The 26,672-nt window shown below is 38.2% G+C and overlaps 1 protein-coding gene across 11 annotated transcripts in view; it reads right to left on the bottom strand.

Moving 5' to 3' along the window:
- The window catches only part of ADGRV1 (adhesion G protein-coupled receptor V1), a 282,393-nt gene that overhangs the window by 142,468 nt on the left and 113,253 nt on the right, over positions 1-26,672 (bottom strand). For all 11 annotated transcript variants that reach the window (XR_013180133.1, XM_077172043.1, XM_077172048.1 and 8 more), the window contains 11 exons: positions 25,825-25,996; positions 25,310-25,445; positions 22,859-23,706; positions 15,707-15,824; positions 14,667-14,838; positions 10,324-10,566; positions 5,370-5,777; positions 4,122-4,306; positions 2,837-3,086; positions 2,543-2,682; positions 1,411-1,571 (listed from right to left, as the gene is read on the bottom strand). Coding sequence is in view for 10 of the 11 variants with exons in the window: in XM_077172043.1 (XP_077028158.1) it covers positions 1,411-1,571; positions 2,543-2,682; positions 2,837-3,086; positions 4,122-4,306; positions 5,370-5,777; positions 10,324-10,566; positions 14,667-14,838; positions 15,707-15,824; positions 22,859-23,706; positions 25,310-25,445; positions 25,825-25,996 (2,833 nt within the window). In the remaining variant the exon portion in view is untranslated. The remainder of the gene's footprint in view (positions 1-1,410; positions 1,572-2,542; positions 2,683-2,836; positions 3,087-4,121; positions 4,307-5,369; positions 5,778-10,323; positions 10,567-14,666; positions 14,839-15,706; positions 15,825-22,858; positions 23,707-25,309; positions 25,446-25,824; positions 25,997-26,672) is intronic.

Genomic DNA, 26,672 nt, shown 5'->3' with positions numbered 1-26,672 from the left:
AGAGGAATTTTGGTTTTTCTACCATGGGCAATTTTTACAGTACCAGGTCTGCCTGAGTCAGATGGGCTTCATCTGTTCAACAAGGGCAAAAGGATTCTAGCCCATGAGTTGGCAGGGCTGATTGAGAACGCTTTAAACTAGGTTTGAAGGAGGAAGGGGCGGAAGGGGATGAAACCAGGCGCTTGAGAGGTGACCCCAAGGGTGGTAAGCCAGAGTCAGGGGTGAAATCAGCAACACAGCTGAAGTGCATGTACACTGATGCGTGCAGTGTGGGTTACAAACAAGGGACTGGAAGCCATGGCACAGCAGGAAAGTGATGACAGAGTCACCATCACAGAAATGTGGTGGGATGACTTGCAGGACTGGAGCACTGCAGTGGATGGCTACAAGCTCTTCACAAGAGACAGGAGAGGGAGAAGAGGTGGAGGGGCGGCTCTGTATGTTAGGGAGGTTCTGGACACCATGGAACTTGAGATTAATGACAATAAGATCAAGTGCCATGGGTAAGAATCAGAGAAAGGCCATCAAGGCTGACATCCTGGTGGCTGGAGGATGTTTCAAGATTGCCAGCCCTTGTTCTTGTAGGACATTTAACCTGCCAGGTATCTGCTGGGAACTCAACACGGTGGAAAAGAGTCACTCTAGAGATTCTTGGAGTGTACAGAGGAGAGCTTCTTGTCACAGATGGTGAGTGAGCCTGCCAGGGGTGGGGCTCTGCTAGACCTGCTGTTGGCAAACAGAGAGGAGCTGGTGGGAGATGTGGTGGTCAGAGGCCATCTGGGGCACAGTGACCATGAAATAATAGAGTTCTTAATATTCAGTGAAACAAGGATATTGAAACTTCAATAAAACTTCTGAACTTCTACACAAGACTTCCAGAGGGTGGAATTCAGGATGCTTTTTAGGAGACTACCTTGGGAAACAGCCCTCAAAAGCAAAGAGATCCAGGAAAGTGGACATACTTCAAGAAAAAAATCCTGAAGGCACAGGAGCAGGCTGCCCCTATGTGCCAAAATATGAGCCAGCAGGGATGTGAATGGGCTGCTCAGGGAGGTGGTGGAATCACCACCCCTGGATGTGTTTAAGAAAAGACTGGATGTGGCACCCAGTGCCATCGTCTAGCTGGCAAGGTGTTGTTAGGTCACAGGTTAAATTCGATGACCTCAAAAATCTTTTCCAACTTAGTGATATTTCTATGCCTGACATTTTTTTCCAGTGGCAAAATTTGTCATTGTGCAAATACCAGACAAGATGGCACCTCTAATAACATGAAGTTAGTTAACATTCATTTTTATTTATTCCACTAAATAAAAAGATTGTCATCAGCTACCAAAAATGTTAATAATCAATCAACCAGTTTTACTGGTCATCAGTTGTTATTAAGGAGCAAACTGTCTTAAATGAACTGACCTGAAATACTGATGAATCCAGAAGAAAAAAAAGCCTCATTGTATGAAGACAAGTTATCTGTTTGGGCATAAACTGCATAAATGGACATATGAGAACAGGAGCATTCCACATAATCTGATGTGTCATCAACCACTTTGCAGAACCCACTATCGGACAGCCAGCTGCAAAACAAGTTTCACAAAGTTGGAAATGGACTTGCGTAATTCACATTTTAAGCAGGCTTAAAAATTTTTGCTGTATTCCTGGAATACCAACTTCCCTAAACTATTGCAGAGGTGTTTTCTGTAATCTGTCATGCACAGTGCTCAGAATAGCACATTTACATGAGATTAAAATGTTGTTTTTCATGTTTGGTTTTTTTTTTTAATTTTTGTAAATGTATTGAAATTAACTCTTTTTCATAGGGAATTTTTGTGGCCATGTTTTTAAAATTTCTGCTAGATTTCTAGGTCTGTCTGACTTTTCAAATAGTTAATTTATTTGCTCAACACCTTATCCTGTTATGGAGAACATTTTATACTGCTCTTTTTTGGTTTGAAACTAAAATTCAGGGTTCTTTTTGTTCTTTGGTTTTTGTTGAGTTTTTTTTCAGTATCGCTGAAGTGGTTTGGAAAAAGGATAAGGCATACCACAGGTGATAGCCTAAGCCATTTCTACTGGAATTTGTGCATAGATAAAAGGAGAGCATACAGGTAGATTGTGGTGCATTTCCTCCTGAAAACAAATAGTTTGTATCAATAGGAGGCTGATATCATCCAGTTGGTCTAATGAAATTGAATCTAAATCAACTAGACTTCAACGGGATACAGAACATTATTATCTCCAAGTCATTAACACATTTATTGATGCAATTCTAGATTTATGGCCTGTCACTGTAACCTAATGCATCAATATACAATGTAAATAGTATTTTGATGAAAAAAGGGTGGAAGTCTGAGAAATATCTGAGATAGAATAACTACTCATTTTATTATAAAAAATGTTTTATGTACTGGTAAAATGGCCAGAAAAATTAAAAAAGACATGAAATGGATCAATTTTATATTTGTAAATTATTTAATTGGCGTTATCACATTTTAAATACATAGATTAATGGTAGAAAATATAAAACTAAACACAATAATAAAATAACCTTTCAGCAGCTTGATTCCAGAGGAGACATAGAGACTTCTGTGGAACAATCCGACTTCCTTCAGCATAAATACGATAAATGACTTCACTACTGTCTTTCAAAGGTTGTGAACTCTGACCCTTCAAGCTCATTGAAAAAACCTGAAACAACATGTACAATGTAAAGATATATTTAATATTAAGATTCAACACAGCGCTCATTTTAATCAGAGACAACCATGAAACACTTATTATGTTTTGAGCAATATCTAGATTAAAACTAATTCATGCAAAAAAAATTGCACTATCTTCAAACCTTGTTCTTCAGGGCAAGTTCTTTATCTCTAGTAAGGAACCACTGCTGACTGCTGTATTCTGTGAACTGTACAGATTCACAGTTCTCTTCTTGGGGAGATGGTAATACTAAAGAGACCTCTAGTAGATGTTCAGGTACTTGAATAGAATCTCCATCTTTTCCATTAAATCTATGTCCATTGATTTGCTGAGGAAACCAGTTGTGAGCCATTATTGCAATATATGGGCAGCCGTCAAGGATATTTTTGCCTCTGTGGAAATGGAAAAACAATAAGGCTGGTAAGTGGGACCAAGCTTCACTATTCATCACATAATGACTCTAAAATGTATTTTTGATTTGTTAGTACTTTATTAATTCATCATTTTTAGACTTGTGATATTTAATTGGCACACTGTTTCAGTTTCTGTGGGGAAAAAAAAAAGGCTGGATTTTTTACATATTTCAACATCTTCATTTCTTCGGGATTTGCTCTTTCTGACCTGCAACTAAAACCTTTCCACAGTGAATTAGCTTACCAAAACACTCATTGTTACAACTTGATGTAGAACTGAGTCTAAAAAACAGGGGAGGCATTAAAATGGATGATGTTTCATTTTTTTTCCCAACAGATGATGCAAAATGCATGGAATAAAGAATTTTAACTTTTAAGTTCTAAACACTGAATACACATTCCACCACCAGCTGTTTAATAGATCCCCCATGTGGAAAAAAGGTTTAAAACCACCTGTCTCATGAAAAAGAATAATCACTTTCTCAGTCACCTATTTCTCCTGCCCATTAGTTTGATGAGGCTATTATGCTCTTGGAGACAAAACTAGCAATTTAAAACTACAAGCAGCTTTAAACATTTCAAAACAATGTTCAAGTGAGCAAAACCAAAAACATTCAAATTACAAAATGCCTGTAGAAATTTTGGGTTGCAAACTTTCATCTAAGGCTTAGAACACAGCTCTGCATCATACAATCACATATTATTTTCTTTGCAAGAATAATGCATACTTTTCCAGACAATATTTGAGCTAGAGGTGCATCAATAGATCTCCTGACTCATATTCCCGCATCTACCCCATACCAAAGTAACAGTTATGTGTTACATTCAATCTGGCAATGTGACACAGTGCTGTAAGATTATGTTGTGAGATTACGACACTGTAACAACACATTCACATATGGGTAACATACTAGATAGGAGATAAGTCCCTTTTCTGAAAATGTAATTTAGATTTTCTATATCAGTAAATTGTTGTGTATTTACAAAACATATTATGAATTCAAGCTTACTAACCTTTCTCCTGGTGATCCACACTTTATCCCAGTCAACAGAGAAAAAGCAAACTTCTCAGTCACCTCAGCAAGCAAGCTATATCCTTGTGTGTCCTTGCGTTTTGGGCTAGCCAGAGCACAGAGTACCTCATAGAATAGACTTCTACTTTTATCAGAGAGTAACAGTTCTTCACCTACACCTGTAACCTAATGAGAGCAGAAGAAATCAAACAACATTTTACACCAAGGAATCTGCTTGTAACATTTCCTCATGTTCAATAGTTTAGTGATATTTTCTCTGTGATTCCAATATTCAAACTGAAAGTTCAGAATATTTTTCCCAACTCCTGATCACATAGGAGTTTCCAAGGCATAAGACACAGTCTGTCAAAACTACATAAAGATATGCTTACTAGGGGATTTGATTATTAAAGAAAGGATGTGGCATTTTTCATTCTTTTACAAACCAAAAATTTTTGAGTCCCAGAAGTTTTTAAATTATTTTCTCAATTTTCTTTGTGGCAGCAATCAAAAATGAATGGGTTTGTTATAATGCTTTGCATCTAGATATTTAGAAATTTTCCAGCTTCTATGCATTATTCCAAGAGTCCAGAAGAGACAGAATACCATAAAATTAATCCATAATTTTCACAGAAATTAGAGCAATGCTTAAGCATTCAGCTACCCTGAGAATCCAATTCCCTAAGCTACTAGAGAAAAAAAGACTGATGCTTGGTTTGACTACAGTAGACTCCAGCTGGCCCAGGTAGGATTTGCTTGTGTGTTGACTGCAGTCTGCTGTATAGATAGGAGCATGGATTGTGCCAGGCCTAAAAGCAACAACGGTGTGAACCAAGAGTCAAGAAAACATAATAAGCTCTATGAAACTGCAGCACCAAAAGGAAAATTGCACGGTAGAAAATCTAGAGCTACAAGTATGTATGCAAAATTAATACTAGTTGCTCATTTCAACCTATTTGATTTCTGATTTCTTGCCACCTCCTAACTAGTGGCAGACAAACTCCCTCCTTGATTGTGGGACTTCACAATTTCCACTTTTGCAGTCTGTGCTTCTGAGTCACTGCTGTGGATGTGATCTTCCTATATATATATATATATATATATATATATATATATATATATATATACATATATATATATATATATACACATATATATATATGTGTGTGTGTGTGTCCTGTGTGTGTCTTGTGTTATTATACTCTAATTAATGTCATTAGTCATTTAAGAACAAACAGGATGTGTTTACCTTATCTATTATATGCACCACAGCAGTAAGTTGCTCTTCTGTAGTTTCTGTAGCCACTTTGACATTCAGATTTTGAAGGATTCTGTGTAAAATGGTGTCATCAAGAGGCTGATGCAGTTGATCAATCAGTCCCCAAACTGGCAAGGAGTCCAAATCTGAGACAATGGTGATGTTAGAAGTACCATACACATCATCTATCCTGGCACCGCCTGTGGGATTAGAAAGTACAACCTGGAAACGTTTAGGAAATGGGTTTAAAGATCCTGTCTTTGGAGTCAGGGTCACATCCAGGAATGCATTTCTCTGTCCATGTTCAAAAGTCAATAAACCTTCAGACCTGGCAAAATCTTGTCCTGCCACAGCTGGAGATATGAAGGTCCGTCCAATAGGTTCAGGCTTTTGTAGTTCCTTAAAACAAACCAAAAGAGTTTTAGGTAACATTATGATAGATGTAATTGTTCAAAACCACCTGCTGTAGAATGTACTTTAGGTGGGTAAAAATAAAATGTGTAAAAAAGAAGTCCTCTTTCAAAAAGCAGCTGTGAGTGATGAAAATATTACATTTAAAATCATTATCTCCCTGAATTAGTAATCAATCAAACCTAGGAGAAGAATTATATATTGTCAATAGTAAAAAGGGTCTCTTTCTTTTCCAGAACATAAACCACAAAACTTTCTGAGTGAATAAATACTACAGAAATGTTAGCACATGTGTGAATTCCAGAATGGTTGATGTAAACTATGACTGCAGCACAAAGTCCCTCACGTTAGGGTAGAGAAAAGCATTACAAATACATAGAAAACTAAACAAAAGTAAAGCAAAATTTTTGGAAATCTGTGTCTAAATTAATATCAATTCATGGTATTTTCAGTCCCAGAATACATACTTAAAAGATGAATAATCCATTTAATGCAAAGGCAAAGCAAATGCTATAAAATACATATATTCAGTAATGCTACATGGCCTTATTTCCTTGTGAAGCAACACTGTTTTTACCTTCCATGAGGTTTGCAGTTACTGTTTCATTCTTTGAAGTCTCATTCTTTTTGTCACTTGCCATAGCCTTGACATTACATCCGGTTATATAATAAACTTTCTTTAAGAGGAAACTAACGTCCTGAGCTATTATTCAACTGTATTATTTCTTCAAAAGTATATATTAATTTACTAAGGGCAGCTTGTATACTGACTCCTAAGTAAAGGTCTCCTACTGAATAAAATGAGGATTTTTATTTGTGAAATACTAGACCCCTTTAGAAAATATTTAGCTTTTATTAGTAGAGCTTATTTATGGAATAAATCAGACATTTTCTGAGTTCAGTAGAGAACCTGGTAAGTCAATGCAGCCTGTAACTGTTCAAAATTGCAGTAGACATGATCACATCACCCACCTGTGGAAATTCCAGGGGGAAATTTTCTTTTGTTTATCCCTTCCCACTAGGAAATGGAAATAAGCAGAAATAAAAGCACTAATGACAAGAACAATGTCTAAGAAACCTTTGTAGGTTAAGATAAACATCAGTTTCCAGTTATTGCCTTCCTGTCTGCTGTGACCTCTTATTTTAAAGCATCTACTAATACTTTAGTATTTGGCCATGCACCCTCAAAACCTAAAAAATGTCTAAAGAAGGTTGGTTATAAAAATTATAAATGGATAAGAGATTGCCCACTATATTTTTGCTTAAATATACACTGGACAGTAGCAATTTCTTTTCCATTTAACAGCTAAATTATAGTGAATTCTTAGGTTGAATAAATGTGAAAATTTGTTACCATACAATCTAATTGAAACACTGGCCAATTACTATATAATAAATGGATGGAAATACAATGTAAACCTATATAGTTAAAATAGACATGCATTCAATATAAAAATAGAATGCAGAACCTTTTATTATAAAGGGTAAGTTTATTATAAAGGGCAAGTATATAATAACTCACCCCCAAAACAATGATTTTAGGCATAAAATCACAAATATTCAAAGCTGATCAGGCTAACTACTACTGATGGTGGTAAACTTGAAAGAGTATCTCTTGTAACCTGTGCCCTGATGCTGGATTCACACATACTAAGGAAGTGGCAGGAATCATGTTTTTGCAATCTGCTAAAGGAGAAACTTCATCAGCTGCAATAATAATGAGTGAGGTGTGCATTTAAGAGAAAAAAGTGTCAACAGCTAGAAGAGTCTTTTGCTTTAGATGTAAACATCTCAAAAATTGTTGGATTATGGGGTTTTTTTACATAAAGGGCATAATCTGACAAAAAATTAATGGGGATGATAAAATTTACTTCAGCACATGCTATTTTTGATAAGAAGAACAATTTTTATGTTTATTACTCCAAGAATATTGAATAAAAGTTGAATAATTCCTCTCTCTTTTCCTATATATGTTCTAGTACTAATAATAATTTTGTTCCCAAACAGAAGAGGTGTCCTGCTATCTGGATGTTGTAAATATAACCATCAGGATAAAAATTTCAGATGAAAAAGCCCCAAAAATTAAAGGCTCACAAGAGCCTTAGAACAAAGAAAAAAATATATTAGATGCCTGGCTGACCATAATCTTTGAGGCCACTGAAAGATATTGCTAAAAAAAATATTCTTGAAAATGCAATAAGAAAAAGTTCTTTTAATAATGGAAAACCAAAGAAGCTAGGCTCAGCAAATGTTTGACTGTTTCCTGAAAAAAATGCTAATTACAGTGATATTTACTGTAAAGAATGATCAAATATTTAATTTATTATTATTTAATTAATTTCAATTATAAAATGAAGCATAAAATCCATGATTTTACGAATGGTTTGGGTTGAAAAGGATCTTAAAGATCATCTAGTTCCAAAGCCCCTGCAGTGGACAGGGACAACAGGTTGCTCAGAGCTCCATTGAACCTGACCTTGAACACCTACAGGGATATGGCATCCACAGCTTCTCTTGCCAGTGCCTCACCACCCTCACAGTAAAGAATTTCTTCCTGATATTTAATCTAAACCTACTGTCTCTCAGTTTTAAGCCATTCCCTCTTGTCACTACATGCCCTTGCCAAAAGTCCCTCTCCAGCTTTCAAATAGGCTTCCTTTAGGCACTAGAAGGCTCCAATTGGGTCAGCACAAAGCTGCCTCTTCTCATGGCTGAACTATCCCAATTCTCTCAGCATTCCTCAGAGCAGAGGTGCTCCATCCCTCTGATGAACTGAGTGGCCTTCTCTGGTCTTGCTCCAACAGCTCCATGTCCTTCCTGTGCTGAGGACCCCAGAGCTGGAGGCAGCTCTGCAGGTGGGGTCTCACCAGAGTGGGGCAGAGGGGCAGAATCTCCTCCCTCCAAAACTGCCCACAGGGATTTGGATGTAGCCCAGGATGCATTTGGCTTTCTGGGCTGCAAGTGCCCATGGCTGGCTCATGTCCAGCCCCTCACCATGTCCTTCGGAGCAGGGCAGCTCTCGATCTGTTCATCCCCCAGCCCGTACTGGGGGTTGCTCTGACCCAGGTGCAGCACTTTGCACTTGATCTTGTTAAACCTCATGAGATTCCCAAGGGCCACTTCTTGAGCCTGTCCTGGTGCCTCTGGATGGCATCCTATCCTTCAGGAGTGTTAACCACACCCCTCAGCTGGGTGTCTTCTGCAAATTTCCTAAGGGTGCACCCGATCCCTTTGTCTATGCCATTAATGAAGGCAGTAAATAACACTGGTCCCAGTACAGGTCCCTGAGGGACACCACTCGTCACTGACAGTCTGAGGCATTGACTCCCGCCCTCTGGATGTGACCATCCAACCACTTTGTTATCCATCAAATAACAGTCCATTCAAATGCAACATAAAATCCATCTCTCTCCAATTTAGAGAGTATGTTCTTGTTAGTTATGTGTCAAAGGCTTTATGGAAGCTCAGAGAAATGACATCTGTAACCCTTCCCTTGTACTCTGATGTAGTCATCCCATCAGAGAAGCCCACTAGGTTGGTCAAACAGATTTTCCCTTGGTGAAGCTGTGCTGGCTCTCTCCAAGATCCTCCCTGTCCTCCACATGCCTTAGCAGAGCTCCTGGGAGGATCTGTTGCATGATCTTCCCAGGCACAAAGGGGAGGCCAACAAGTTGACAGTTCCCAGGGTCCTGCTTTCTACTCTTCCCTTTTTAAAGATGGATATAGTAATACCCCTTTTCCAGTCACCAGGGATTTCACCTGATTGTCAAGACTTTCCAAGTAGCAAGGGATACTGTATTGGCAACAACATCAATCAATTCCCTCAGGACTCTGGGATGCATCTCTTTGGGTCCCACAGAACTGTGAACATTCAATTTCCTCATGTGGTCCTGGCCCAAACCTGACCCATTTTCCCATACTGTGGGAGGGACTTGCTCTCCCATGGCCCATCCTGCTGTCCACCCACTTGAAAGATATAGGAAAAAAGGTTGCCAGAGAAGACTGGCAAAAAAATGTTGAGTCCATCAGCCTTTGTTAATCTGTTGCTACCAGTTTCCCAGCATTGTTTATCAGGGGGAAATACCTTCTTTGACCTTCTCTTTCTAGTTAACATACCTTTCTGGTTAACAAGCCCTCCCTGTTATTTTTTGTATCCCTTGCCAGGTTCACTTCCAGCTTCACCTTGGTCTTCCTTACACATTCACAGTCTATCTCTAGTCTCTTTCCAGCTCACCTGTCCTTGCTTCAACTGCTTGTGCATTTGTTTCTTTCTAGTTTGACCAGCAGGTTCTGACTCAGCAATGCCAGTCTCCTGCCTTCATTGCCTGATTTCTTGCTCCTGGGGATTGCTAGCTAGCTCCTGTGCTCTATGGAAGACTTTCTTAAGGATCTGTCAGCTCTGTTCCACTCCTTTGTCCCTGAGGGCAGTCTCCCAGGGGAACCCTCTCATTATCTCCCTGAAGAGCTGGAAGTCTGTGCTTTCCTAAACATCAGAAAAAGACATAAAAATAAATTAAATAATAATAAGTCTTACCTGCATACTGTAGGTAACCATTGTGGTTACTGATGTACTAGAATCTCTAAGAACTTGCAGACTGATTAAAGCTGTCTTCTTATAAGCAACAGCAAATCGAGATCCGAGAGCAAAATACACTAAACCATGAGGAGCATCACTTTCCAGGACAGTTATAAAAGCAAATCTGGCACTGTTGTTCAAAGCAGCTCCTGTGCTTACAGCATACAGCTCAACAAAAATATAAGTTTCAAATTCTGGAACCTGTAAGTGAATGATAATTTTCATGTCATTATAAGACCTACTAATAACTTTCAGCTTTGAATAAGTGTTTATATATTACATTGTACACACAGTGGATCACTTTAATAACACTACACAAGCACGCTTCCTGAAATGTGCAATAAATACAATAAAATATATCATAAAAACAATACTGCAATGAACATCACTCTGTCAGGCACAATTATTAAATCCCAGATTTTCACACAGAACTTGCTGCATTAAAGTAGATATTTAAATAGTGCAGGTATAGTGGCTGTAAATTTGACATAAATGACAGTATCCTCCAAGAGTGCCATATTCCAGATTATAGATTTACATAGATGTACAATTTATGAAGAATTTGCTCTTTCATTTTCTTTTTACCTTACAAAAAGACATATCCTACTATCTTTTGGAAATACTGCACAGAATTAAGTATGCAATTTTGAAAATGCATTTAATTTGTATAATAACTTTCCTGTATTCAAGTACTGGTCTCAGTTAAAGTTCTGAAAAACATTTTATATACAACTTAAGCATTTAGACACTAGTATGCCCATGCATGTTTTTACAAGAAATTAAAAACTCAGTAGATTTGCACACTTAATTTATTTAAAATCTCAGAGCTTAAACAATACTATTTGATAGACTTTTGTGATGTTTCACATAGAGAGAAATAATTCACTCTGAAAATATAGGCTGTGGAACTTTGTTTCCTTGTTGAAAATAAGGTAGCAGTGTTAACTTTACAATATGATGTTCTGCTAACTTTACAATATGGTGTTCTGCCTCGTCTTTTATTTTATACCTACAGCACAAATGTAACATTAAAAATAGGCATCCAAATTTTAAAATTCCAAAAATTCCATTCTAAATTTCCAAAAATAATTGGAAAGATGTTACCAGAAGTTCTTCCCAGCTGCCACAAGTTCTGTCTGGCGGAGCCAATGACAGACAGCTCCAAGATGGGCGTGTCACTGGCTGTAGCTGAGCCAATCAGAACACCCCTATGACAACATATTTAAGAAGTAAGAAACCTGTTCTTTGCAGATATGATTGTGGCCAAAATAGAGCAGGGTGACAACACATAAGAGGACCAACACTGCAGATACCAAGGTCTGTGTGGGGGAGAAGGAGGGAGAGAAAGTTCTTCAGGTGGGATTCCCCTGCAGTCCATGGTGAAGCAGCTGGACCCCTGCAGCCTACAGACATCCATGAGCATGCAAAGATCCACCTGCAGCCCATGGAGGAGCCCAGTACTGGAGCAGGGGAATGCCTGAGAGGAGGTTATGACCCCATGGGTGGTCCACACTTGAGCAGGTTCTTGGCAGGGACCTGCAGACCCATGGAGAAAGGAGCCCACACTGGAGCAGGCTTCCTGGTAGGGCTTCTGGCCATGTGGAGGATCCACACTGGAGCAGCCTGCCCTTGAAAGACTGCCCCCAATGGAAGGATGACCACACTCCAGCAGTTTATGGAGAAGTGCTGCCTGTGGTATGGACTTATGTTGGAGAAGCTTCCCATTGGAGAGACCTCATGGTGAAGCAGGGGAAAGACTCCTCTTCCTGAGCAGCAGCAGGAACAACGTGTGATGAAATGAACATAACCCCCATTTGCAACTCCATTTGCTGATGGAGGGGAGGAGGTAGAACTGGAAGGAGGGACGGGAGGAAGGAAGGTGTTTTATGGTTTCAGTTTACTTCTGATTATCCTGCTCTGGTATTGTTAGCAAAAAATTCATTTAGTATCTCTAATTTGAGCCTATTTTGCCCATGATGGTGTTTGGTGAGTGATCTCTCCTGGTCCTTGTCTCAACTCATAAATGCATTATTATATTTTCTCTCCCTGCCCAGCTGCAAAGGGAGTGACAGAGAGGCTTTAGTGGGTGCCTGGCATCCAGCCAGGGTCAACCCACTACACAAAAAAGCTTTGTGTTTCAACTCTGAAGTCTTTGAAATCTTACTTTAATTCTAGGATTTTTAGCTAATAAACTCAGTACTGCTGAGGAAGTAAAACTTACGAAAGCTAGAATGTATCCTACAAAAATGTAAAGCACTTATTTAATGTATTTGCTATATCATCATTTTTAATACATTTACTACTGATTTACAAGCTAACTTATGAAAGAAGAACCATAAGAAGAATTAGGAAATATTTGGAGAGATAAATAGTAAATGTTTTCAATTAAATTGTTAAGTGGTTCTCTAAATGAAATGTTCTTGACTAATGACAAGCACAATTATACTGGAATGAATGGGGAGCTTTAACCTTCTAGTAGCACTTGCTGGGATGGCACAGGCTTGTGCTTCATGTGGCACAACCTCTCTGCAGCTTGTCCTCTGATGTAATTAAATACTGATATCACTTCTTTGATCTAAAGAGGTTCATAATCTCAGTTTACCCAGCAGGGCAGTCTGTGCCCTATACACCTATTCATTGGCTCTGTGATGTAAAAATAACATCTGAAGATGGAGAATGAAAATGGCTGTCTTAGTGAAATAAGGGAATGCATCCTATCTCCTAAATAGGAAATCCCTATTTCCCACATATAGCATGTTGCAATATTTTCTAGAACTGAGTCAGAAGAAAACATGGAAATCTCCCCATCTACTGATTTTCCACTGCCCAGACCTCAGCTTTGCTACTAGCTTTGCTACATTCTTGACAAGAAAGTCTCACATATATGTATGCTTGGCAGAAAGATTTTTGAATGTAGAATCTGAAGAAGGAATAGAAATGAAAGTAAGCTTTGATATAGAAGAAAAGAATTGCTTAGCCAGTCTTACTGGATAATCAAGAAGGCAAAGGGTATGTTAGTTAGAAGGGGTTTTTATGGCTCAGAGCAAAGGATAAACCCACCTCAAACAAGAAGATATTTTTACCAAGCAGAAAGATAGCACAGGCAAACAAGTCTGCCAATGTTGCAAGTAGAAAAAAGGTCTCAGAATTTTCCACTGCAAGAAAACTGAAAAACACCTTCTAGCTTAAACTGTAATGTACTAACTTTTAGTGATTGGAGAATAGTAACATGAATATGGTAATTATAGTAGTTATGATATGCTATAGGTAAAAATTAAGGTATAGATTGGTTCTTCTGTATCAAGATGCTCAGCAAAGAAAAGCATATAATGCATTGTAACCAAAACTAAAGGGTCTTCAGGCTTGTCTGCAGCTGGAGCTGACAGCTGTCGGCACAGGCTCTGTCGCCCATGACCCAGGACTACTATAATGTATTGGATGTAATAAACTGCATTATGAAGAGCTGCCTGGAGTCCCACATCCCTCATTATGGCTCTTACACCTGGGTGCTAGGATAATTTCTTACAAAAATTTAAAACTCTCCAACTTTAAAATAATGGCAAACATTATTCTTTCCTTTCTTAAGGGCTTACTGTAACGCCTAGGTATTCACACTAAAATATTTTTTCCTTCTCTTTTCTCATAAAAATGACTGAATACTGTGTTTTGTGTTAATACAATCATGTCTGTATTTTAGAGTGCCAGCTGAGTTTCACAAGGCTGTCAGACTTAGACAAATGCAATTTAGTGGATGATGGCTCCTAAATTGAACTTCACTATTCAAAAGGCAGATGTGAACAGAGATAAGATTTTTAGACACTCAGAAATTCTTAGCCACTTTTCCACTTTTTATGAGTTTTCAGAGATCACTGTGCTAGATTTAGGAATATAAAATTACACAAAAGTAAGACTCAAAGATTTTTTTGTGCAATGAGATATTACTTACAGAATGTTTTCCACCAACCACCTTAAGAAATGCTTTGGTAGATGAAAATCTTACTGTGTGAAGGATGAGATTATATGATCAAACATATCATTAAAACAACTGCATTATTTTTCCTTACTGTTTTTTAAAAACCTAAGAACTGTACTTTACTCTTCAAACTAAATACTTATCTCCTTCCCAAATATTTACCAGTCACAATGGAGTCAGTAGAAGTCTATAAATAGACATGTTCCAGAGAAGTCAAGCAGATATCAAGTTGCTATCTTCAAAGTATTAGTTCCTCTGGATCAGAGGAGTTTTTTCATCTTGACAAATTGCAATTCAATGCTGTACATGAAGAGTAATAATTACTTACATGATCAGGTTTTATTTCAATAGAGATGTTGCACATTGTTTGACCTGTCACACAGGTCGTGGCTCCCAGCACAGATACAAGTTCATTCTCCAAGTTCACGCCATCCTTCAGAAGCACAACAGCTGTTTTATTAAAGGTCACACGCCAGAAGATTGTCACATCTTCAAAAGCCCTATAAGCAAAAGAGAAGAGTATGCATGTACTGAAGGAGAGCACAACAGATTTAGGAAACATAAACCATAGATATAAAATACGTTTTATATTATTCAAAACTTATCATTATGGAATCAATTGCTTTACAATGAAAAAAAATACCTCTTTTTATTTAAATTTCAGCCTCTAATATCCACTTAGATTATAAAAAAAAGTAACAGAAGAAGAAAATAAAGCAATTATGGGAACCCAGCTTCTTCTTAATTTTTGTTTCAGATAACATGCAATCATCTGAATAAGAGACACTTGGAAAGCAAGGATGTCCCCAAGTACTTTCATTAATACTATAGTAACCATTGGCCTGGAAAGCCAGGTAGACTGAGTTTTTCCTGCAAGTATAAGGAACTTACCGTACTTGAGCATATTTATTTAAAGTACACACAAATGTACAATATATATATATGTGTGTGCTAATTAGGAAAAAAGTGAAGACATAAGCATACTGACACATAACTTCTTAATTGCTCTTTGTAGTATTCATAGCTACTTACATTATACAGAGAGGTGAGAATTGGAGTTACACCTTTAGCAGTGCAAATACATTACCTTAAGCAAAACCTTCACATTTGCTGACTCACGGTATAAAATGGTAAGAATTTGAGTTTTTTCCTGTTTCTGCTTTATACCAATAAAGTGACAGACATAATTATAGTCACAACTTAAATGCCCTATTGCCAAAATCTGTGAAGCTATTAAAGGAGCTGAAAGGGAAACACTTATTATGAAACTCTGTGATGAAAACCTCTTCCACTAACAGTATCTCCTGTGATTCAAGACAATATATTACGGAGTGTAGGAAGAGCACTGGAATCCACTGTTGCCTGCACCTGTTTGGTTGCCGTGCGACAGTCAGCACCACCTCTCTGTTTTCTGAGTCTTCATCAAGTATCAGGCCACTTTGTACTTCTGGAATGAATCCCAAAATGCCATTCTGGAGATCACTTCCTGTGTAAGAAATAGTCCATGAAAGTAAAAAAGCCAGAAAGTTAAGCTGAGAGTAAATTATACTTTTAATATGCACAACTGTTAAAACTCCAGTCATGTATCAAAAGCATGCTGTAAAGTACTATTTCAGGACACCTCAATTCTCTTAATATTTCTATTCTTAATTTACACTCTAGATTTTTAAATTTAGAATTTAGGTTTCTAAATTTTATTTTAATCACTAGAATAAAAACAACTGTTTTTGGAAGTAAATTCCTTACGAGAGTCCTGGCACCATTTTTGCATGTAAGCTTGTATTTTCAGCAGCATTCAACAAACTGACAGTTCTGTGTCCTTTGACTTCAAGAGACTAAGTGTTACAGCAATCTCCAGAACAATCTCAAAAGCCTTGCTTATAATGCCCTTATGAGATACTCGCTCCAGCTATGTTTATCATAAATCTTAAAACATTGTGTCAGAACAGAAATGGTCCTCAAAAAATAAAGTAGGTAATGTGATAAAGATGGGCTTCCAGTGATGTAACTTAAGTTTTCTTATTCATCCTATCCATGATGTGGTTGAACCCCTCAATTTTCATAGATTATTACATCAGCTTGTCTCTTGCATCTTTATTCTACATGTAGAACTCGTGGGCTGCAAAACGCTACATTTTTCTGAGGGGAATGCAAGTAACTTCAGAAAAACAGCATTGGAAGATAAAAATTCCCAGCGTTAATGATGGGAAACTAATGTCTTCACAGTGCTCGATCAAATCTTGCTTCTAAAGGATTTCTCCTGGCAGGTAGTGATGGCTTTACTCTAGAATTGAAACAGCAATCTACTTCCACTTAGTACTTACTAAAAGTCAATACATATAATAAGATGAACAGAAATTGTGTGTTTGCTTATGTGCATGAACAAATATTTAACCACTCTCCTTAATACATTGTCTCATGTTCCAACTTCATGGAACTTTGTACTGTAGGTATAACTCTAGAGCATATTGAATACCACAGCTTGTATTGAATACCACACTTCTGTGGTATTCAATACAAGCTGTGGTATTCAATACAAATTATAACACATGTCTATACACATACTTCTGCAGTTAAATGTGGAGGTCCAGTGGCCTGCGCTGGCCAGCTAGCCAACCATAGCCAGGATCAACCTGACACCATGGAAAGCTACACCCTAAATTCAGGGACATTGTTTCAAGTTAGGGAGAGATTAAGTTTGTTTGAACAGGATCATGAAAGTTACCATGCTAATATGGGTAATGTTGCCTGGTTATGATTGGTTATAATGTTGCTAGAATGTTCCATGTTAGTGTATATAAATAGGGATCACCCCTTATTCCAGGTCTTAAGTGTTTGGCTGTATTTGGGAGCACTCCTCTTACTGCGGCAGAAGAATAAAGGACCCTCGGATTTTCCACCTAAGACCTGTCACCCACTTTTCTTCCATGCTGACCTGTTCCAGTCATTGCCTATCCTCACAGGTGTGGGTGGAGCAACGTGACCGTTAACATAAATACCCAGGGCACTGGTTACTTCCATGGTAAATTTTACAGATAATTCACATAAAGATAACTTGTTTAATATGATCTAGTTTTGTATATGATCTTGATTGCTTCCTACACTCATCCAGCAATACAGTTTAATCTTAGTTCTCAATACCCACACTGATTTCTTAAGACTATCTAAATACACAACACTCCAGTAATGCTGGACCTTATTTTCTTGATTAGACTAAACTGAGTTAACCTAGAATTTGTACAAACTTTGTACAAACTTTGTACAAACTCCATCCATTGTAAAAGAGAAAGACTTAAATTAAAAATACAAGGTATATGAAATACACCTGACAGAATGCCAACATAATTCAGGTTAAAAGGGCCCTTTAAGTCTCTAGTACAACACCCTTCTCAAACCTTAATTATTTCTGAAACCAGACCATATGTCTCAGAGGTCTGGGGCTTGAAAAAATTCCAGGGACTAAGAAAGCCCATGCAACCTCCCCAGGCAACCCGTGCCACTGGCTCTCTGTACGCAATAGAAAAAAATGCCCAGGCTCAAATGAAATCTCATTTCAACGTATGCCCACTGTCTCCCATCAAGCACTGCTGCCATAATGTATTATTTAAATAATGGGTCAGTAAATTTTTATGTCTCTCCTCTTTTAGGTAATCTTATGGTCTCAGTAGGAACTATGTCTTCCTGTATTCAAATGTCCCATGACATTTTCTTTTTCAAAATCATATTTCATAGAGAAAGTTAGGAAAAGGAGAAGAAAAAAACAGGTAAAAGAAAAAGTAAAAGAAGCTTAAAATATTCTGGATCCTGAGAAAGCAAGTACCTGAAGTGGCACAATACAAATCATCTGGTCTTTAGAAACAAACCAAGCAAAAAAAGGAAAAAAAGGCAGTGATCTTTTTGTGCCATAAACTGTCAATAAGTGGTCAGTATTTACAGTTTTAGAAAATATTTTGGTCTGAATGCAGCACTGGAGTACTGTGAGAAATCATTTTTACAATACTGTGAAATAACAATGGAAGCCCAGCAGTTCTATAACAGGATCTTCTTGGACACTTCTATTTTCATACCATAAGTTACTTGATGACTCTTTTCATAGTCACAAGTCTGTAGCATAAAGTATCCCACTTATTCTTTGAATTTGGAAGTCACACATCTACTGAGATGGGAATCTCACATCCCAGGAATAAGGAAAATAGCAAAACACCAAATGAGCCTGCAATGCTACTCCATCTTTAAAGAAACAGTTATGCTCAGCTGTCACAGTATATCACAGTACAAGCTGGCTTGTACTGGGCAATTAATTCAGATATAATTAAGAAACCCAGCTGGTTCCATAAATTGACCCTTGGACTGACAGACAGGAATCTCAATCAATTACATTCCATTCTAAGCTGCAGACATCTCACTTGTCCGAGACCTGGGCCATGTTAAAAGATCAGACCAATGAGTATCCAGATATACCCCCTTTATAAAGAGGAGCTGAACCAATAAACACTCTGTTGCCACATGAAATCAGGTGTGTGATCATCCTGTCTCTGACCCACCACACACATGTTACATGTGGTGCCCACGACATGATGCAAATCAGGCATTTTCTGCACAAGGAGCAGGGGAGATTGAATGGTGTAATAGCTGGAGAAAGCTGGTAAATGCCACTAATCCAAATGGCGTAATAGCCAGAGAAAGCCAGTAAAGGCTAGCAATCCAAATGGCATGATAGCTGGAGAAAGCTGGAGAGACAGCAGTATAGCGGTGGAATTACCACACTCAATGGAAAATTGCTACAAGATCTCAGTGGTAGATAGCAGAGTGTGCTGCATGGTTTCAAACACCATTTTTGTGGATTGGAATCACAACTGGGACTATGGGTGCCTGAACTTCTGTACCAGAAGACCCCATTCTGAAGGTATGGACTTTCTTTCTCATAAAAAGAGGGATTAGTAATGACAAGCAGGCTCTGCTAGCCCTGCTCACATGGTGCGAAAGCCATGAATTGGATGTGTCTGAAGGGACCTCATTAGGCTTATCAAATTGGGAGCAGGCTGGACGAAATATACTTGCAGCAGCCTCCATTGGTGATGACACAGCCATGGATGTTAAAAGGCCATGGAGGATCACCCTGGACTTATTAGAACAATTAAATAATGAGCGGGAAGGAGGACGGGCAAAGCGGACACAGACCACCATGAAACCACCATAGGGAGCTGAAAAGATGCCCCAGACAGGGACAATACGCTGACCGGGTGTTCTGCCTTTGTGCAGAGCCACGGGGCCATCCCACTCCGGGACGCGCTGCTGGTGGGGTGTTCCCCCACAAGGCAAGGTGGGAGGGAGATGCCGCATGGCCAAACTGCGCTGGGCGACAGTGCAGCCACCTCTGTGTGCCCTGCTGCGCCGGCTTCACATGGCCCCAGCCTTTGCGAGAACGTGTCCTGCTGCAGTGGGACCGCAACTGGCCACTGCGAAGTTGTGGCCAGTTGCCACAACTGTTGTCCCTGCCCCGGGGAGTGGGGGAATCCTGGCAAATGGTGAGAATCTGGGGACTGCCCGTGCTATGGCTGCCAACAATGCCCAGGGAGGTGGCAAGACAGATTACACAATCGAGCCACATGGAGTAATGGAGTCTGCTACGGCCCCGGCGAACTGTGCAGATCTGGCAGTGCTGGGATGCTCCGTGCCTACACAGAACTGTTGAACTGGGCTGAGCTGCCCTGTGGCCACACCACAGGCCTTTTGTGCGGTGCCAGGCACCCACACAACTGCATGAGACTGCTGTCCTGGGTCGAGCCTCACCATCGTAACAGCTGAGGATCCTGGGACCATCCCACAGCGTCATATGCTCCCCAGAGCCACCCTCTCACTGCCTAGACCCAGTTGCTGCGCAGGGATGGACTATGCCACTGCCTTGGGGGGACACACAATGCTGCCCCACTGCGTAGGGCCAGACCACGTAGTGTCCTCTCCAGCTGCGCCCTATGCCACCATGTTGGCACACCCCACTGCCACACACGCACCAGGGCCGCCTCCTCCAGAGAGCGAGTGGCCCAGCTGCACGTGGGGGGCCGGGGCAAAGCAGTGCTGAGTTCTTGCCAACATAACTCAGCAGAGCCCCACAGCCACCCCGCCTGCTACTGCTTTAACTCTACTAAGGTTCTTATACTCTACAGACTCTTACATACTGATATTAAATGAAGGAGAAGATCAGGCTAGTTTGATAGCCCCTTCCCCAAAAGGGAGGACTATATATTTACATGTGCTAAGGTTAAAACTGACTTATATAATGTAACTATGTTGACCAATTCTATTGCAGTTGTAATAAAGATTTCTCGCAAAGGTTACAAATATGCAGAGCTATTTGCTAAATATGTTCTAGAATTCATAGTACAATATTTGTTATTATTGTTTCCATATGCTGAAACCAAAATTAATAGGTCTCTGTTAACCAATTCTGTTACAGTTATTAGGAAGGCATTATGTCTATCTATGTTTCAAATATGGACTACTGTTTATTAAATATATCCTAGAATTTATAATACAAAGTTTATTCATATTAATTATATACACAATACAAGCAGCATACAAGCTAGATCAACCTGAAAAACTCAAATAATTTGTTCATTCTAACATTCTAGATTCATTAAAGCAAACACAAAAATACTGACTTAATAATGTCATAAACCAATTTCAGTTGCAAAGTTTTCAAACTGAAAATTTGCCACCTGTCATAATTTTAAAAGCTAAAACTCACCTATTGAAGTCAATAACAAATTTCTAACTCCTAACAAAAGGAAGAAAAGTATATTGTTTGCACAGTTACCATAATAACTGACAAAAATTAAAATGCCTATATTTCTTTAATTATTCATAAGTTGTTCATGTTAAAGAATTTTTGCAGTGGATACTAATACAGGCTTGTTTTCTAAAATATAATTAGAGAAAACCTTTCCCAACCAAATTCTTGGCCCTGCTCAAGCCCTTAACCTGGCTGGTAAAGGAAAAATATACAATCAAATATAGATGATTCTGTGCAAACTTTGCAAAAGCTAAACCTATAGTAAAACATATATGCAGTTCTAAGTCTCACCTTATTAATATTGTTCAATAGTCCATGTTTTGTTCCTATTTTAGTTATTAAAGAAAAGGGGAAGAAGGTTGGGATGAATGTATACCCCCCTTTAAGTCCTGGGTGCTATCTCATGTCTTTCAATCAAGCATATATCAGTATTAGAAAAGGCCAAAACCTAGTTAACTTAAATTACTTCTTATCGCTACCATCATCCTGTGATGTTTAGCTGCCCAAACCCAAGGAAATGGTGAGAGACCTCCTTACCAATACATGGCAGGGGGGGTGGTCCTTGAGATCTTATTACCTAGGGACAGAGACATGAGAGCATTTCAACAGATCATGGGACCTATTGGATACCTGCCAAATTTATCAAGCCTGCACTATGTTCTGCTTGGAATCACAGGCAACATCCTCCTGATGACCTCTCAACAGACATCACAGAGCTGTGTAACCATGTAATAACTGATCACCTACCTCATGGAAATATGGGACTCTTGAAGTGACAGTTCATATAAGGATTTCATTCATTTGCAAATAATCTTTTCCTGTTTACAAACTGTTTTTTCTGTTTACAGATTGTTTTTCTAGTAGTTGGGTTTTTCTCTAACAGTTCTAAGGATTAAATGGTTTACCAGTTAAATAGTTTCTTGTTTTTAGAGATAAGTTGTAACTTCAAAGAAAATAGCCTGTGATATGTTAGCCTGAAAGAATATTAGTAGTTCTAGCTGAACAGCTCCTAGACATGAAGGCTGAAGTTTCAGTGATACGTGGCCTCATGCAAATTAACCCCATCCTACCTTCTGTCACCCAGTTTGCAAAGGGCCCTTGTGACAGGGTGACAGAGAGCAGGTTGCAATTTTTAATAAAAAAAGGAAGGAGGAGAGGTCACAGTATCCCATAGTACAAGCTGGCTTGTACTGGGCAATTAATTCAGATATAAATAAGAAACCAGCCAGTTTCATAAACTGGCCCCTGGGTTGACAGACAGGAACCTCAACCGATTACGTTCCATCCTAAGCTGCAGACATCTCACTTGTCTGGGACCTGGGCCATGTTAAAAGATCAGACTAATGAGCTATCCAGCAATACCCCATTTATAAAGAGGGGTTGAACCATTAAATGCTCTCTGTTGCCACATGAAATCAGGTGTGTGGTCATCACTGTCTCTGACCCACCACGTGTTTCACTCAGTCTTCTCCCTTCAGAAAGGACAAGAACAGAGATAAGCAGCACCTATAGATGTATTTTGAGTTACACTGCTAAGGGATGCTAAGGGGGCTTTGTGCATTAGATGCTTCCTCTCATCTGGAAAACGTTAGATTTAGGAATAGAATACCCTGCTTATTATCATATAGAATTCCAATTTTACATGAAAATTGCTATGAGAACATGTAGTTATTTACTGTTATTTAATTCAAATATATTTACTCATTTCCTGGAGGAAATAATATTACCTGCAATAATTACTATTGCAAAAGCAGCAAATCCATGTTCATCCTTTCCTTCCACAATCTGAGCTCCATATTCAGGATTTGAGAGGAAAACATAAAATGATTCCTGTCCTTCAGGCTCATCATCATCAAAAATTTTTATGGACACCTGGCTTTCAGTTTCTCCATCCAGCAAAGTCAGAGAGATTGTCTGTTCTTCAAAATCTTCTCCTTCCATTGCCCATGTGAAGTTTGATTTTCCATAAACATTTCCAAAAGGATACAAATCTACTGCACTCTGCGCACTCACTCCCCCAAAGGTTTTAACAGTAATTTTAATATCACCAGTAAATCCCTTGGTCCTTCTGATCTGAAGCACTGCTGTGTTGGAGATATTGTTGTTTGTATCTTCTTCAACATAAATAAACTCTGGCCCCAGACTTAGTATTCCATGATGAATATCATTAGCCAGGATATTAACTGTTGCAACACTGAAAGCTAGATTCAAACGGGGACTCCAGTCAAGGTTTGCAGGTTGAACATCCAGAATTTCCACAGAAGTCAAGTTTACAAAAAAAAATTCTTGTATTTCAGACACAGTGTCATCAATTATTGATATTTCTATCACCGCATTTGTCTGAAAATGTAAAAACATAAGCTCTCCATTGTAGATGGGTATAAAGTCTTCTAGTGGTTTGGCACTTCCGGGAATGGTCTGATATGTCAGTTTAGTAAGATTATTTTGAAAACCAAACAATCTTTGGACATATAGTCTGACTACCTGAACATCTTCTTCAACTGAAACTGATCTTGAGTTAAGATCAAACTGGAAGATCCCCATTGGCTCAATTTTAGCTATCGTAAATCCTGATCTGAAACAGAAACAATATCATATTGAGAGAGAAATACAAGTAATAAAAAGCAGAACAGTCAAGCATAATAATTTTCAGCGAGCAATCAATGATGGCTGTAAGAAAGCAGATTAAAAAATGTGCAATGTTAGAGAGAAGAAATAGAAATCATACAAAGCAAGACATAAAGAAGTTCTCTAAAAAATGCTTTTGTAGTGTTAGAGCAGCCCTCCTCATGCTTAATGCATCCTAAGTCAGGATGGGATACTCAGTAAATGGGATGGGATACATAAAATATGGTCTTCCCGACAAAATGGAGAGGCAAAGGAAAATAGATCTTCCTACTGTGAACATAATACAGGAATATAATATAGCCACTACAAGTAATACCAGTTTTAAACACTGAACAAACCTCCTGTACCAAGGGCAAGCTGTGAAGTAGACAGATGCTAGCAGATTTACAGTTTTAGCCAGGAAGCTAGAGAAGGACAGGAAGTTATTTTAAAATATACAGTGCGGCTTTGAAATACTGCCTCTTTACAATATTACCCAAAATACTTTTTTTTTTTTCAGATCTGAGTCTTGTTATCAATGCAATTTAAGGTTTACTCTGTTCATATTAAATATATTCCCTTCTTATTACAAAATATTAGACTGACTCTGCTGAATCTTGTGTCATCCCTTTATCTCTAGAACTTAACCATTATTCAATGCCAGAGGCTACCAAAAGGCACGATTACAGTAAGTGGATTTGGCTAAGAGATGAGACCCTTCCACCACTTAGGAAGCCAAAAAACCTTCAAAGTAATTGATACGGGATGCAGTCTTAAGTTTTCTAGGAAAAGTTATTCTCATACACTCAAGGTATTTGACTTGCACAGTAAGTATGTGCTTGAGGACTCAAGTTCATAGGAGGGACAAACACAGGAGAAAGAGTCTGTTTGAGGAATTTAGGGATCTGATTCACTCCTGACTTCCTTCAGATTTGCCAGTTCAATTTTAATATGGTGAATACTTTTCTCCCTACAGTGCCACAGTGTCATTCCATGCCCATTTTTTATACATTTTCATCTTCAATAAAGAAGAGTCAAAATAGTTTGAAGAACAGATAACAATTTAAGTGAGCCAAAAAACTACATTGATTGTAATGTTTTAATTTTTCAGAATAAAAAGGGGGTTAATATAAATTAGTCATTTTCAGAGCATTTCTTATTTCATTTGATTTCTTTTAAATAATGGTTGTCATCTAAGATCTTCTAAATATAGATATTTAGGGACACTGAAAATTGACAGTTTATTTTATTCTTCAGCTTTCTGGTTAAAACTGTTGATCTTCGTTCTTCAACCTAACTGTATCCATTGTTCTAGACACGTTCTAGGTACCTCAGATCCCAATGCCAGGAAACAGACAGGAATTGAAGAAAAGCCTCAGTTTCAGACAGATCAGATCTTCAGTACTGACATTTTTTTCCATGTGAGACAAGACATAGAAATTATCAAAGAAGGAATTCCAATTTGCTAACTACCTATAATTTAATAGGGATTTTTATGAGATATGTGCCCCCATACATGTCATAATTCTTACAGCATCAGTGCAACTCAAAAGTGTAAATAATATCTTTACCTCAGGCGAGCCCCACCAGACACATTGCTGTGCACTGCTGTTAAAGTGATGGCAAATATCTCAGATTTATTTAGGCTTGGAGTAGCCTGAAATGAAATCACTTTACTTTCCTCCCCAGAGGAAAATACAACAGTACCTGAAAGGAGAATGATTGAGACAGTCAAAATCACTAAACAGGAATTCTATTTTTACCTGGAAACACACTGACATAGGAAGTTTAGTCACAATTCGATTTCACTGAGGTAAAGAAATCTTCATGATAAGGGTCTTTCCTATAGAAAACTGTCCTTCAGGGGCATAGCATTGTGTCTATAAAGAAAAGTTGTTTTTTTCTCATAAAGTAAATATGTCCCTTACAGATAAAAATTGGATCACACGATTTCATTCTAATGACTCTTCATTAATAATGGAAACATGCAGAGGTACAAATAACTAAAAAGTGGTATCATCACTTAGGCAATTGTCATAGCTGTTGTCCTTGTAGCTGTATTTAACTTGTTTCAGCAATTACTCACCAAATGGAGGAGTAATATTGCCTAGTTTAACAGAGTCAGTGACCAGGTCTGGTGGACATCCTGAAGTCCAGCTAACTATAACAGTGCCATAAACTCCTCTTCTGGTTATGACAGCATGGCCTGTCCCTGCTACAATGTTTGTAAGTCGTAATATCACAGATTCAAAGCCAACCTGTGAAAACATAGTAGATTTTATCAGAAAATGGAATAAAAAATGGACAATAACATATGTGAAAGCATAGTAACTTTTGTAAAATGGGCATCTTACAATAAGGATGGACGCATATACATAAATGTATGTGCATTTATCTACGGACATATAAATATGCTCTTTTGAAAGAGCTCATATGAACTCTTTAATAATACTTGCAAATTTTAGATTTCAGGCAATTAGATTGCAGGGAAAAGGACCATGAATGAGTGACATTTCAGTACTGGAAACAGTGAATACAATCTGTGTCTCTTGTTTAGCAGAAAAATAAATCAAGCCTGCCCTCAGGGCTCACAGGTATTAACTGTACTACTCTTTCTCCACATATATAGATATATACATATAATTAGGTCTAAAATAAGTTATTAATTATATATCCAGTGAAAAGCAAGTTGCTACCACATGACACTGTACACAAAATTATTCCTGCTACTGTGATCTACTTTTCTTTTTCTCTGACCAGCAAATAGGAGTGAAGATAATTTGCATATTCAAAAACCAATGATAAATGGATATATAGTAGTATATGGTATACAATAGTCTTTCTGAAAACAGTGTATTCAGAAAGACTATTTGACTTAAGTTTCATTGTAAATTAAAAACTACAATAATTCTTAAAGATAATTAAAAACATTAA

This window comes from Agelaius phoeniceus, chromosome Z, assembly GCF_051311805.1.
Source record: "Agelaius phoeniceus isolate bAgePho1 chromosome Z, bAgePho1.hap1, whole genome shotgun sequence".
NCBI lineage: Eukaryota > Metazoa > Chordata > Aves > Passeriformes > Icteridae > Agelaius > Agelaius phoeniceus.
Note: the sequence above shows the minus strand (reverse complement) of the source record. Positions and strands in the feature narration are given on the sequence as shown.